General features: G+C 38.5%; 1 protein-coding gene across 2 annotated transcripts in view; it reads right to left on the minus strand.

The window, feature by feature from the left end:
* The window catches only part of FOCAD (focadhesin), a 302,861-nt gene that overhangs the window by 62,502 nt on the left and 226,234 nt on the right, over positions 1 to 14,125 (minus strand). For both annotated transcript variants that reach the window (XM_061425184.1, XM_061425185.1), the window contains 4 exons: positions 11,182 to 11,226; positions 6,167 to 6,275; positions 3,178 to 3,294; positions 453 to 691 (listed from right to left, as the gene is read on the minus strand). In XM_061425184.1, the coding sequence (XP_061281168.1) occupies positions 453 to 691; positions 3,178 to 3,294; positions 6,167 to 6,275; positions 11,182 to 11,226 (510 nt within the window). The remainder of the gene's footprint in view (positions 1 to 452; positions 692 to 3,177; positions 3,295 to 6,166; positions 6,276 to 11,181; positions 11,227 to 14,125) is intronic.

Consider the following 14,125-nt stretch of genomic DNA (forward strand, 5'->3'; position numbering starts at 1 on the left):
ATGCCCGCACCCTCAGGCACAGGGCTACCCCAATCTTTCCTCCCATTTTATAGTGATATCAATGAATGAGCAGTTATTTTCACCCTTATAAACCAGAAGGAAAAGATGCTTTTTAAAATTTATAGCACCATATGATTAGACTTTCCTCATGTCTATTACACAGGGCTTTCATCTAAATGTGAAATGATTTTCACTCAATCACTTAAAAAAAAAAAGCAACCCTTAAAACATATGAATATCTCTGTGATGGTATTTGAGAGAGACAAATTCATTCATAAAAGAGAAAAAAGGATCAACCTGCTCAAATTGAAAAGTTTAGCACCACAAATAGCTCAGATATGATTTGAGTGAGTGTGTGTGTGTGTGTGAGAGAGACAGAGAGAGAGAGAGAGACAGAAATCAATCACCTAAGTCACAAAGAGGAAAAAGAGGAATATTTTAATAAACTGTACCTGAGTTTCTCCTCACACAGGCGAGAGAGAAACATCCCCAGTGCGAGGCCCATGTGGATTTGCACGGCTTGAGACTCGTCAGCCCTTGGTTTCCCAGGTAACCTGGCAGTCAGCATGTTCAGGATTTCCTCAACCTTCTCTTTGCAAGAGATAATGAAAATTGGCACAAGGAGAGACAAAGCCGTGGCGGCCGCGGAACGGGCAATGGCACTGGCCGTGTTTTCACCGGAATAGGATTTCTAGGACATGCCAGAGAAAGAAAGCAAGGGGTTGGCCTTTTGTTTAAAACATGAAGGAAGCACACCTATCACGAAAGCACGACACAATACAAGCTTCTGTTAAACCCACCCTCGCCACCCCAAAAAAATTATTAAAGAAACAAATATATTTCCCTGTTTATCTACAAGTTACCTTTTTACTCTTAGGAAAACAATTTGCTGCTAAGCCATTGGTTAACTAATAATATCCTTTTAAATTTGAAAAAACAAAAACAGTGTCTCTTTTTAATGGGTGTGCATTCCCTCACTATAAAGCCTGAAACAGTTCTGGTGTTTTGAAAGCCCACATGTGTATATAATGAAAAAGCTCCAAGTGAAGCTATCCAAGCTTGGAGAAACCACCGAGTCACATTGTACATGTCCAGGAAGCCAGGAGTTTTCTGGGAGAGAGAAAAGGGGTTAGGGTGGGGGCAGTTCAAGTTTAGTTACAGAAGGATAAGTGTAAGTATAGCACAGGGAGCTATTGGCGGATCTCCCAAAAATTTTGGTGGGAACGTTTCCCAGTAGATGGATTATTTCCTACAGGGGGTTAATTCCTTTTAATTAAAAAGGAAGTTGAAATCCTAAAAGCCTCTGGTTACAAAGCAATACCCAGCTATTCAAAATGAAATGGAGAGCACTATAATGCTCCTTTCCTATATGCAATTATGGGAAAAGAAATGAATAACAGCCCTAATAAAATGACAGGGCAGCTGAATCTGAACAGCTTGTACAAGAATCCTGCGTTAGAGAGTTCCACCAGACATTATATACATTTATCAATATGTCTCAAGTGAGGAAGAAAGCCCGTTGATCATTCCTGAGCATTACCCACTTCAAATTTGCAGACGCACAATAAAGGCCGTGTTGTCCCTTGCAGTCAAAACACATTAAAAAGTGTTTTTAATTCTATCCTCATTTGCTCTCTAAGCTTTAGTCCTTTAAGGATAAAAAGCAAACATGTGCTAAGGGATTCTTTAAGTTAATACAGCGCTATTATAATGACAATGCTACTTAAAATGACCCAGCTGCTAGGACAAAGGAAATAAAGGAAGTGGCTTTTGAAATAGCGGTTTGAAAAAGTATAATAACGCAAGACTTATAAAGGTAAGAGGCAACCTGGAGCTGCCTAGTAAAGACATTATTTTTACTGGTTTGTAAGAACTAAGCGGCACTATTAGAAATCTAATAGATATCCTGTCCTGCTGCATATCTGAAGCATATAGCTACTGCAAAGACCTCCATATAAGCTAACAAGTTTTTCATCCATCGTTAAAGAAATAAGAACACTTCTGACAGAAAACAGATTATCATAGGGAAAGTACTTCTTCGAGCAAAATCTATTTTCCAATATAATTATATGTTATCTAGTAAGTAATTTTTTTTGTTCTCTAGTCAAAAAGCTGGTTCCTGACCCTCAGCCCTAGATGGGTACACACCAGGTCCGGGGCAGAAGCACACACAGGGGCACACAAATGTTGCAGAAAGAAGACCTGAGGCGATGAAGTTTCAGGCTAAATTCATAATCTTAGCAACAGTTCAGGACCTGCACTATATTTTCATTCAAATCAGCTATAATTCTCTGCTACTCAGCTGATTGTCCCATGATCCCTATAGTTCCCTAAGCAATGGATAGTGATAAGGTAGAACCGAAATAATTCCATGCAGATACAGAAATACAGCATGCACGACAGCCAGTTAAGGGAAAACAAAACCTAACCAACAAAGTGTGGTTGCAATTTGCTTCAAATCTTAGCACATAAGCGTGAAGAAAGAGAATGACTAAGTAACAGGTGCTTTTATATGACCAACAACATTACTTGGTATTTATAGAGCATTTTGCCTTTCCATTTTCCCATAAATTATATAATTGGATCCTCACAATCTTTTATAAAGTTGGCAAAGTGCTCATTTTTACCTTCACTTTACAGGAAGGGAAAAATCAGATGATAAGTTAAGTAGCTGTCAGGTCAACGGTCACAAAACTAATAAGAGATGAAGTTGGGGCTACAATCACTGCAGATAATACTGTTCAATAATTTCAATTTATAAATAAGGATACAAAGGGCCAGACCAATGAACTGAACTTCCTGTGGTCACATATCCTGAAATGAAAAAAGCTGTGACAAGAAACTTAGAATCCTACGTATTCAGCCAATGTTTACTTTACTTCAACACTTGCCTCTGATTATACATTAAAATAACTTAGAAAGCTTCTAAAATGTTGATACCCAGGACACATTCCAAAGCATTTAAATCAGAAGTGAGGCCTACACATCAATATCTCACACACATATATATATATATATTTAAAGTTCCTCAGGTGACTGTAATGTACAGTCAAGGTTGAAACATATCTAATGTATAGCTAAGGCCAAGATTTACATTATATCATAGATTTCATGTGAACAATTGATCCTAGAATCAACTCTTGAGTTTCTAAATTATTTTTTGTTTCTCAAACTTACATGATAAAATGAGGAGAAAAAGTGTCCTCTGGGTTGGTAGTGGCTATCAACGATGACCAGAAGGGTATCAAATATCATGGAAACCCAATCTTTCACTGACAGGAAGTGAGGCTGAACCTGCAGATGAAGGAAAACATGAAATGATAATGGGAAAAAAAGAAAAAACCTAACCATTGTTTCTAGATCCCGGGTATGACCTCCTTCTGTATAAAAGAATGAAGAGCTATTAAAAACTAAACTTCATCTGCCAGGACCGCACGAAGTAGACAGGTATTTGACAAATACATATCCTCCCCTGCACTCCCACGTAAATAAAGTTTACCTTTCAGACAAAACTTAGCAGAGGTGAGAGGATGGGGGCAGCAGAACAGAACCATCTGAGAGTTCCTTACAGGGCTCCTGTGTTCAGTGAGGATAATATGGAAGTTTAAAGGGAGAGATGTGCAGGGAAGGCAAATCAAACCTTCCCTTTCTGACTTGTCATTTCAATAAAGCAGCCAACAAAATGTTTTGACCACTTCCAGCTTTGCTGCTTATTATCACTGTACTTACCATTCACACATCATCACAACAACTGCCTAGTCAAGTAGATATGAAAACATAGATGATCTTCAGTTTGGAAAAGAAGAGGAAAGAGAAGAAAAAACAAACACAACAACAACAAAACCCAACTCAATAAAAAGAGAACTTGGTTTTAAAAATCATTCATGACAACAGATGTCAAAAAACATTCATTAATTCACACGGTAACACCCAGGTGGTACTGTAAAAGTTGAAATAGTGTTAAGAATCCTTGGAATTAATTCCTTGAATCAAAGAAGATCTGCTTCTTAAGATCTTCAGTTGTTGCTCAAATGCAGATTTGAATGAAGTTTGAAAATTTCAACTTTAGTCAAATAATGAGGTCTTGAGTTCATGCTGCTGCTGCTGCTGCTGCTAAGTCGCTTCAGTCGTGTCCGACTCTGTGCGACCCCAGAGATGGCAGCCTAGCAGGCTCCCCCATCCCTGGGATTCTCCAGGCAAGAACACTGGAGTGGGGTGCCATTTCCTTCTCCAAAGCATGAAAGTGAAAAGTGAAAGTGAAGTCGCTTAGTCGTATTCGACTCTTAGCGACCCCATGAACTGCAGCCTGCCAGGCTCCTCCATCCATGGGATTTTCCAGGCAAGAGTACTGGAGTGGGGTGCCATTGCCTTCATGCTGAGTAAAAGTCAAAGGCGAGGTCATCAAGAGTAAAAGAAAAGCCCTGTCTTTGGCTTGGGTGGCTTCTCAATGTTTTGTGGACTATGTGCTTTGTGGACAGGACACAGATTCAGGGAATAGAGAACAGGAGAGCCTAGAGCTCAAACTCTGAGCTAGATCTCCAGTTACTACTGAGGCAAACATCCTGCACCACTGGTAGTCCTACATAAATAACACCAAAATAAAGGAGTCCTAGGAAGGCATGTTTACTTTTTAGGCTGTAGATCTACCTAGCATGTTGCTTCTGCTAAAGTATTCCATACCTTTTTCAAGGATACGAAACATTTCCTGTCTAAAAGATTTTCATCTTCCTCATTATTAAAATAAGATTCTGGCCTTAAATTACCATATGGTAACTAGCTACATTTTTGTCCTTCATGCAATAATCCCTTGGTCTTCATCTCTTCTCCACGTGTAATATACATGAAGAGATTTTGCCAAATAGCATTATTGTTTACTGGTAAGAGCACCCTGTGGGGAATTCCCTCCTTCAGAATTTGAAGCCTGGTTAAATGCTCAATCAAGCAACTCATCCTACCCTGCCGAAAGTGTAGGACTGGGACTCATGGGATTCCAAATTTTAAGGGAGCGATGCAAAGACAGTAAGTGACTAGAGCTGATCCATCCCAATAGGAGTAGTCTGCAGAGATGGTTCATCAGTACCTGTGCCTGGACCCCTGTTCTTCTCCCAACTTGGTTTTTAAGCTTTGCCTTCAATTCTGTGCATGTCCAGATTCCTTTTTCTTCTAGCTCCATTTTTAATTTAAATTAAGAGTTGGTTTCTTGCCCCCAAAGAACCCACCAAAAAAAGGAATCAAAAAACCATACCATGAAAAAAGAATATAAGCGGTCCAAAAGGCACTCTGCGGGGACAGAGATAGGCCGAAAAGCATTGAAAAAAAGCTCATTTGTTTGCAACAAGAAGTGGTGAAGTATATACTGATGCTCTTGATAACAGTTACTATTGCTGAGTATTTACCAGCCATTGTACCTTACATATATAACTTCATCTAATCCTAACAATAATCCTGTCTGGTAAGTACTATTATCCCCATCTTACAGATGGCAAATAGGCTCTGAAAGGTGAGGAGACAACAATAGGATTTAAATCCTAATACCTGTGTTTACTAGCTCTACTCCTACGCCAAAGACTATGTTTTTCAACCACTTGACTATATTGTCTCCAGATAATGATAGCTACCAGATAATGGGGCTTAAAAGGAGAATGAATCCAAGCTTTTTTATTTTGACAGATATGAATTATCTGAAAAAGTACATTGAAAATGAACACTGGTCAGCTTGCTACATGTTTAATTAAGAAATAAATGCCTTGCAAAAATGAATAGGCACTTTCTCATTGACATCTACAATTAAAATGCAAAGTGCGATTTTTTGCAGTCAGTAAACACTGCTTATTTATCATTTTTTGACAGCACTGTTCACTTTCAGTAGGCCTAGTTAACCTCCTAAGATTGGTTACCATGATGTAATCACAGAAAGACAACCCCTGTTGCATAAAATTGGCACCTTCAAATGGAAATGCCCACTTAACTGTGATGGAGAAAGCAAAACAGAAAAGCAGCGAAGAAAAGAGTTTTAGAGGACACCAAGGCTTCTGGTATAAAGGCGCATCGGGTAGCACAGCCCATGACGGTAATCTCCTAAATTCAGGGCCAGGCTTGAGGAAAAGTCTCACTTTTCACACGTTACACAACCAAAGCCAGTTGGTTCTAATCACCCTTAACTCACCTCCAGGACTCCGTCAGAGTCTGAGCAGAGGCTGACTTCATGTTTGGAAACGACGACAGCGAGGCTGCTTAAGGCTAACAGCGCGTTGCCTTTGACCACCGGGCTGTCTCTGTTTAAAAAGAAAAAGATCCCAAGAGAGGATTTGGGGGCATTAACCAGGAGAAGAGAAGGCGCTATTATAGGGAAGGCAGATGAGGTCAAAAAGCACTTCCACCCCTTCACAGAGCCTTGGAAATGCAGGTCTGTTTGTTCCCTGGAGTTAGAAGCTTCTGTCCTTCTTCTGATGCTAGTGTTAATTTTTAACTCTTCTTATAAATGTATGGTCATTATGCTTTGGGGAACCTAAAAAAAGCCCCAGCTCAGATATCTAAGCTCCTTCTCCCTAAAATTTTTTATTTCATCATTTGACCTTACATTTCCCAAGCCATCTTCTTCAGCATCATCTTCAGTCAATATACATGTACGGATTTATTTTAGAAACCCAGCCAAGGACAGTTATGTGAATAAGCCCAACAGAATGGAATTGGTCCCTGGCTTTTCTAAAGCACTGGTATGTGGAACCAACTTCTAGTGAATTGCTTCACAAGGCACCCTTCACTAGCAACTCGACCCACTGGCGGCTTTCTCGTCCATCGTTATCATTTTCTCCTTCTTTCTCTTAATATGCCGAAGCCAGCAACCTTCGAGTCATTCTGTAACATGATTCAGAGCCCCTAGAGAAGATCCAAAAAAGGCTTGTTCTCAGGCAATTTGGATTGAGAGATGTCTTCTTATATCATCCAAATGGTAGTTTTCTAATATTGGCAATAAATCTTCAGTTTGACTTCTGAATTTGGTATCAAGAAAACTGAATCTCTTAAATATACTTACTACTTGAAAATGTACATTTAATATTATTCCATAATTCCAAAGTCCTCCTACCGAATAAAGTCCCCAGGGGGTCACTGATGACATGCTCTTGGCCTGCCGACTCCATCATAACAGAACTCAGGCAACAGGGTACCCTTACCACCAGATACTTCAGTTCTCAATTAGTCCTAGGATTGTGTGTAGTGCTAGTCGCTCAGTTGTGTTTGACAGTTTGTGATCCCATGATTTGCCCATGGGATTCAGTAGGCAAGAACACTGGGGTAGACAGCCATTCCCTTCTCCAGGGGATCTTCTCAACCCAGGGATGGAACTGGGGTCTCCTGCATTGCAGGCAGATTCTTTACCATCTGAGCTACCAGAGAAGCCGGGTTCCTATAAATACAGAGAATGTTTCTCTGAACCTGGACCTTGGACCTGAACTTGAACCAATGCGTACATCTGAGAATGACTCCCTGCTTACCCTGGTGCAGGAAGAGAACTGATGCGTGGATCTCCAGATCTGCTCCCCAGGCAAGTCTAGTACATCCAGCCCTAGGCCACAGTCATGACCAAACATGTGAGTTAGTGGGCATTAACAGGTTAGTATAAACTTGTGTTCTTGCATTTTGGTTTCCATTTGGTAAGAATGGAATTCGGGACTCGTCGTTATCAAGTTCTTCCATCTATCAATTCATCCAATCCTTCCTTCTTTCTCCCGCTCCCACTCTAGGGTTGATTAAACTCAGTAAGGCTTTGTACTCTGGGTCATTTTGTTTACTCCTTCTCCAATCATTTCTCTAAGAGGCCTGTCATATGTTTGATAAGACAACATTTATATTGTGGGATGGGGCAGGGGGAAAGAACAGAAAGGAAGACTTGAGGTTGAAGGAGTTTTTCAAGGAGGATTACTGGCAACTCCTATAGTTAATAATAAAATACCAGTAAGTAAGGCAAGATATGGGCATTCCCAGGTGCCCTAGCCAGACAACCAGTTAAAATCAAAATTAAATCTTTTATTTCTAATATTCTCTCTTTCCTTTAGCTGAGAATATCTTGAAGTCTGTTCTGCAAAAATGATCATGAATCCCTGAAGTTAGATTTTAAAAAAAGTTTTAAATTCTCAGTGAATGTATCACCCTGAAGAAATTCTTAGATGGTCACCAGAAATTGCATAACAAATCTTCTAAATCAAGAATATTGGTCTGGACCTTCCCTGGCAGTGCGGTGGTTAAGACTTCGTCTTCCAAAGCAAGGGGTTCAGATTTGATCCCTGGTTGGGGAGCTATTGTGTACCAAAAACCAAAATATAAAACAAGCAATATTGTAACAAATTCAATAAAGACGTTAAAAATGGTCCATATTAAAAAAAAATTGTCAAGATGACATAAAGTGTCTTTTTAACCCTAAAATTCTAAAAGAGAATTTATCCTCAGTTTTAAAACAGTGCCCCAAATAGTTGTATTTGAAAAGTTTCACTGGTCTTTACATTACGAAGCATGTATTGTTTTTGTAAAATGGAGAAAAATATATTTAAAGTCACTGGTAATTAGATCTTTGGATGCAGACTAAAAGCATATCTGTACATTAATCTTTGAATAGAAAAAAAAAAAACAGCCACACAAGGTATGCTTAGGCCAAGTTACATGTTCATAAAGGCATGGTGACTAGCTCTTCATCATCTTTACATTCCCCACAGGCCTTACGTAGTGACTTACAGAGAGAATACACTCCATACATACTCATGAGACATATTCAAGGAGGAGCTAGCCAGGTGAAACTCTAGAATTTGTTCAGCAAAAACGCTTCACCTTGTTGATCACCGTAACTATCCCCAACCAGTCAAGTAGCGGTGACTAATTTGCATAATAACATGTCAGCATCAGTACAGTATTTATCTAGGCAACACCACTGACATTTTAATTAAATTGTCCTTTGAAACGGATGCCATTAACCTAATTAAGAAGCTCAAGGAAGGATGAGCTACACTGATGCTTTCTTAGGGACAAAGTATTACATTACATATTAGTGAAGTGACCCACTCCTTTGGGGATTTTTATCTTAGGTTCAAACCTATTTAATTATTAACAACAAAAATAAACTTACATCAGTCTAATCCTGTAACTAGTGTTTTACTTCCTACATTTAATTTACGCCTTAGAACAAAACAAGCCCTACATTGGCCCAAAGGAGCCTGGTGGCTCAGTGGTAAAGAATCTGCCTGCCTGCCAATGCAGGAGACATGGGTTCAATTCCTGGGCTGGAAAAATCCCCTGAAGAAGGAAATCGTATCCAGCTCAAGTATTCTTGCCTGGGAAATCCCATGGACAGAGGAGCCTGGTGGGCTATAGTCCATGCAAAAGAGTTGGACATGACTTAGTGACTAAAACGACAACCACCACCACCTAAGGCGGCCACAGTCCAAGGAACAGAAGACTAAACTGGCAGGAGGTGATAAGGGGGTCCTCACATATTTGGAGGAAGCCAGTGGGAAAAAGTAAAGAGAAGGCAGCAGAGTGATTTTTTTCTTCCTCTCTATCATTAATCTCTCAGCCTCTGGACCTTAACTATCTCCTGCTCATTTGTGAATCCCTAGTATTGTCAGGATGGTTTTAATAAGAAAAGACCTATAAAATACTTTGAAATGTTTGATGAAAAGGTAACACCATGAGAACATAAATTATTGGTACTCAATATCACTGGGAATGTGAACACACTTAGTCATGAAATGATGCTTTGCAGATTTGAAGATTAAAGTCTTGGTGAAATAAAATTTTAGAATGGAATCTGCAAAAGCTACTGCAGAGGCAAAATTACAGTCTGTTTTAATAGAAAGACGCTAGTTTCTTCAGCATTTGAGCTTTTGTTGCAAACGTCAGGGCATTGTTTTTAACAGGAACTAAGTAGACTATTCAATAGAATAAACTATGAAAGGTAAAGGTTAAAGGCGGTCCCCATCCCAGCACCTCTTCCCCTCCAATAAGAAGCTGAAAGCTCTCCCACTGTGTCTGCAATTCACCAAACTACAGAAGCAGACACAAATGAGTTCCTATGGAACCCTCTCTGTACTTTAGTTTTCATTTTGTCAACAGATACGTCAGCAGGTATTTCCCAGGGCTGCCCACAGAACTGAGGGTAGGGGAGGATTACCACTTCTCTTTCCCTTTATTCAGAGGACATGAGGCTGAATAGTGATCAGGTACCGAGATCAGATTTTACAGCAAACTATCTGTGTAAGAAACTGCCAGTGGAAAGTGAATTCTAAGGTAGATTATGTTTTATCTTTTTTTAGGCAAAGCCTATTTAGCTACAGAAGGTTCTGGGAAATGAGAGAGATCAACTATACTGTAGTTAAATATTTCTAGATAATATGGACTTTCAGTACATATGAAATCCTCTAGGTCAAAGGTATATCTATATTATTTGGTGAATAAGAAGAAAGGAAGTCAAACAGAAATGGCAGCAACTAAGAAGAATAGTGAAAAGAAGTGTATGTAACTGACATGTAACTTACTACCAGGAAAAATTAGGCAGCATGCTAACAAAGGGACTTGAAGAGATTGTTCAAGCAAGTTCACTAGGGTATAATTTTCTCAGTGAGAGGTGGCTTCAGATAAATAAAAAGCCTTAAGGTAGTAATGCTCAAGCTATTTTTGTTAAAGGAATCATAAAGATATGATAGAAACTGCCTTTTTAACTGAGTCTTCACATTAGTTTTTAGTATTAAAAAATTCAATATTTAGATACACTTGGTCCAATAGCACCAGGAGAATAAAAGGCTCTGCCTTAAATTATTTACTGGCTCACACTTGAGATTTAATCTATTTGTAAAACAGACATAACTCACATTAGCAAAGACTTCTTCCCCCGTACTAAACTGCAATCCTTTAAATCTAAGCCATAGCACAGAGCATTTTGTAAAGTGTACAACATGGACATATCTTTGATGTAAAAGTTATGTGCCTGTACTGTTTTCTCTGTATTTTCACAGAAAGACATGTAGTAAGAATTAACTGCATATGAGAAAGGACAACGACTGATTTTTTATAAAAGAACGAAAAAGTCCTTTAAAATCCTTATGAACTGCATGAAAAGGAGAAATTATTCATACCTGTAAGGGGAAAAAATGTTTATAGAAAATTTCTGGTAAGAGAATAAATGGATCTTACTTTGCAGCTGCTTTGGTGATTTCATCAGTCAACATGTCTCGAACCCTGCAATACAGTTGGAAAACAGGTTTGAGATCTTATAAAAGAAAGCAATCTTTTTGCTTATTCATCAATTAACAAGAACCTCTGGCAATGACTCCAGATCTTAAAATTTCCATGTAGAATTTTAGTGTAAGGTGAAAGAACTTAATAAAGGGCTTCACCCTCAAGATAGTTTCATCTTCTTATTCCTTAGATTACTTAGTAGAAACAGGGAAGGAGGTGAATGTAACTCATGTATAGGCAATGTTGCCATATACTCTTACACTGAGTGGTGGGTATACAAGTGTCCTTTATATTACTCTTTGTTATGGACTGAATGTTTGTGTCTCCCGCTCCAAACTGACATACTGAAATCTTAACTTTGAGTGTATGGCATCTGGAGGTGGGACCTTTAGGAGATCATAAGAATGGGTGGGGCCCTCATGAATGGGACGAGTGTCCTTCTAAGAAGACAGACCAGAGGGCTTGCTTTCTCTCTGCTCTCCACCAAGTGAAGCTACAAGGAGATGACAGCCCATCAGCAAACTTAGGAAGCAGGGCTTCACCAGCACCATGTGGGCTGTCACCTTGATCTAGGGCTTCCCAGCTCCTATAACTGTGGGAAATGAATTTCTATTGTTTAAGCCATCTGGTCTATGATATTTTTGTTACAGAAGCCTGAACAAGACAGTCTTTCTTTTCTACACAGGAGCTTATCAAGACAAGAATTTATTACTCCCAAATTATACATAATAGCATTGTCACTATGTATGTATATAAAATAAAATTTTAAATGTTGGTTACAATATACATGAAACTAATATAATTTTATATGTCAATCATATCTCAATTAAAAAAAAAACATGGTTATAAAGTTGAACTAAAAAAACTACATTTATGGATTTAAAAGGAAGGTATGTTCAATTCAAATATTCATAGGATTTTTTTTCATATAAGAGTCTTAAGATAAAGTGAAGAACAATCATTGACAAATTTATATTATGAAGAGGATATCATAAATATTTTCACTATACACATTGAGTTTCATAAATTTAAAGTTTTTATAACTATATAAATATTTTGCAAATATAAATTATATTTGCATTTATAAGTAGTTGCATTTAAAATAAAAGCTATCCAGCACTCTCAGAATGAGTCATTCTTAAGAGCCAACTTCTTTAGATAGTTGCAGAATGATCCTTAAACTTGTACTTTATAAAACCATTTGACAATAAACTTCTCTAAAACATACTGTCCAATCTTGGCCTTCCTAAATGGAGTATAGTGCGTTCAGTGTATTCTTCTATTGGTCAACATGAAATATTTACACGTGATGACCTGCCTGTACTTCTACACAGGGCAACAGCCTCCACGAGATCCCTCCCCCTCCCTACGCTCCCTTCTCTGCCACATCACCAATTCTTCCTTCTCCACTTGCCTTACTCCCCGTAGCTCCTGAACACACTATAACATCTACCATCTTAGGAAAAGAAGCCCTCCAGCTGTTGCCCCATTTCACTGCATCTCACACCTCAGAACTCACTTAAAAGAACAGTTTATACTTAGGACTCAAGTTTACCTCCTTCCATTCTCTCTAGACCCTTCTATAATTTGGCTTTTGTCCCTACAAAACAGCTCCTTCTTGGTTAACAATGACTGTCAAGAGGCCAATCTAATGCTCAACTCTCAGTCTCCATCTTTCACAGTCTCAGAGCAGTATCTGACACAACTGATTGCTCTTCTCTTGAAACACTTTCTTCCTTAAGCTTTTAAGGTGACTTTTCAGATTCCATTCTCTCTTGGTTTTCCTCCTACAGTACCGATCACTAATGTTCCATCTGCTTTATTGGCTCCCTCTTCATCTGCCTTCTAAATGTTGAAGTGCTCCAGGGCTCAGTCCTCTGACTTTTTCTCTGTCTTTGCTCATTCCCTAGATGACCTCATCCAGCATCTTGATTTTAAATGCAGTCGATATGCTGATGATTCCAAAATTTATACATCCAGCCCTGAACTCACCCTGAACTCTAGACTCATAGTCAACAACCTACTTGATACCTCCAAACTGTAGGTCTAATTAGGCATCTCAGAGTTAGCATGTCTCAAATCTAATTTCTACTCTAGATAGATCTGTTTTTCTGTAGTTTTCTCTATCTTAGTAAATGAGAATGCCATACTTTTACTTATTCACAGTCAAAATCTTAGAGTTATCCTTGACTTCCATTTCTCTCTCACATCCTTGATTCCATATGTCACCGTGTATATTTGGAAAAGTATAGCTAACATACCACTCCCCAGATTATCATTTTCAGAAGATGAAACTAAAACTATGTGTAAAGGAAAATAGCAAATAGGAAGCAAAATCCAAATGCTTAATCTCTAATCTTAAATCCAATGTCATAATGTTTTAAACTGCATGGCTATTTTTAAAATGAATCTGGGAAATATAACAGAATAGAATTATTTAAACATGCGAGTATACACACACACACAGAGCTTCTGCTTTTCTACATATGCCAATTGTTAGTAAATTAAAAACTGAAACCCAAGGTACCTTTGAACAGATTTTTATATTAAAGAAATCTGTGGCTACAAGCAAAGTTATTTATTAGATTCTGGGCACTTTACTTAGATTTAGGCTGCTGTAACATTAATCTGACAAGGTATTCATCCCAACCTATGTAACACTTTAAACTGCTTTTAATGTGCCAGCACTTACACATTTCTAGATAATATAGTGGGAATTCACTGGGGGATGTCTGCCAAAGAAATTACAGTCTTAACATGGTAAAGTTGTGCCTAGTAATGAAGATGTGTTGAGGAGGGAAGAGCAGGGCAGCAGAAGGTATTCTTTCACTAAATGAGTGAGAAAAATACTCAACCTTTATTCAAAAGCATGTAAAATAATCAATTATAGGGAAAAAAG

The sequence above is a fragment of the Bos javanicus genome, chromosome 8 (assembly GCF_032452875.1).
Source record: "Bos javanicus breed banteng chromosome 8, ARS-OSU_banteng_1.0, whole genome shotgun sequence".
In the NCBI taxonomy this organism is placed as follows: domain Eukaryota; kingdom Metazoa; phylum Chordata; class Mammalia; order Artiodactyla; family Bovidae; genus Bos; species Bos javanicus.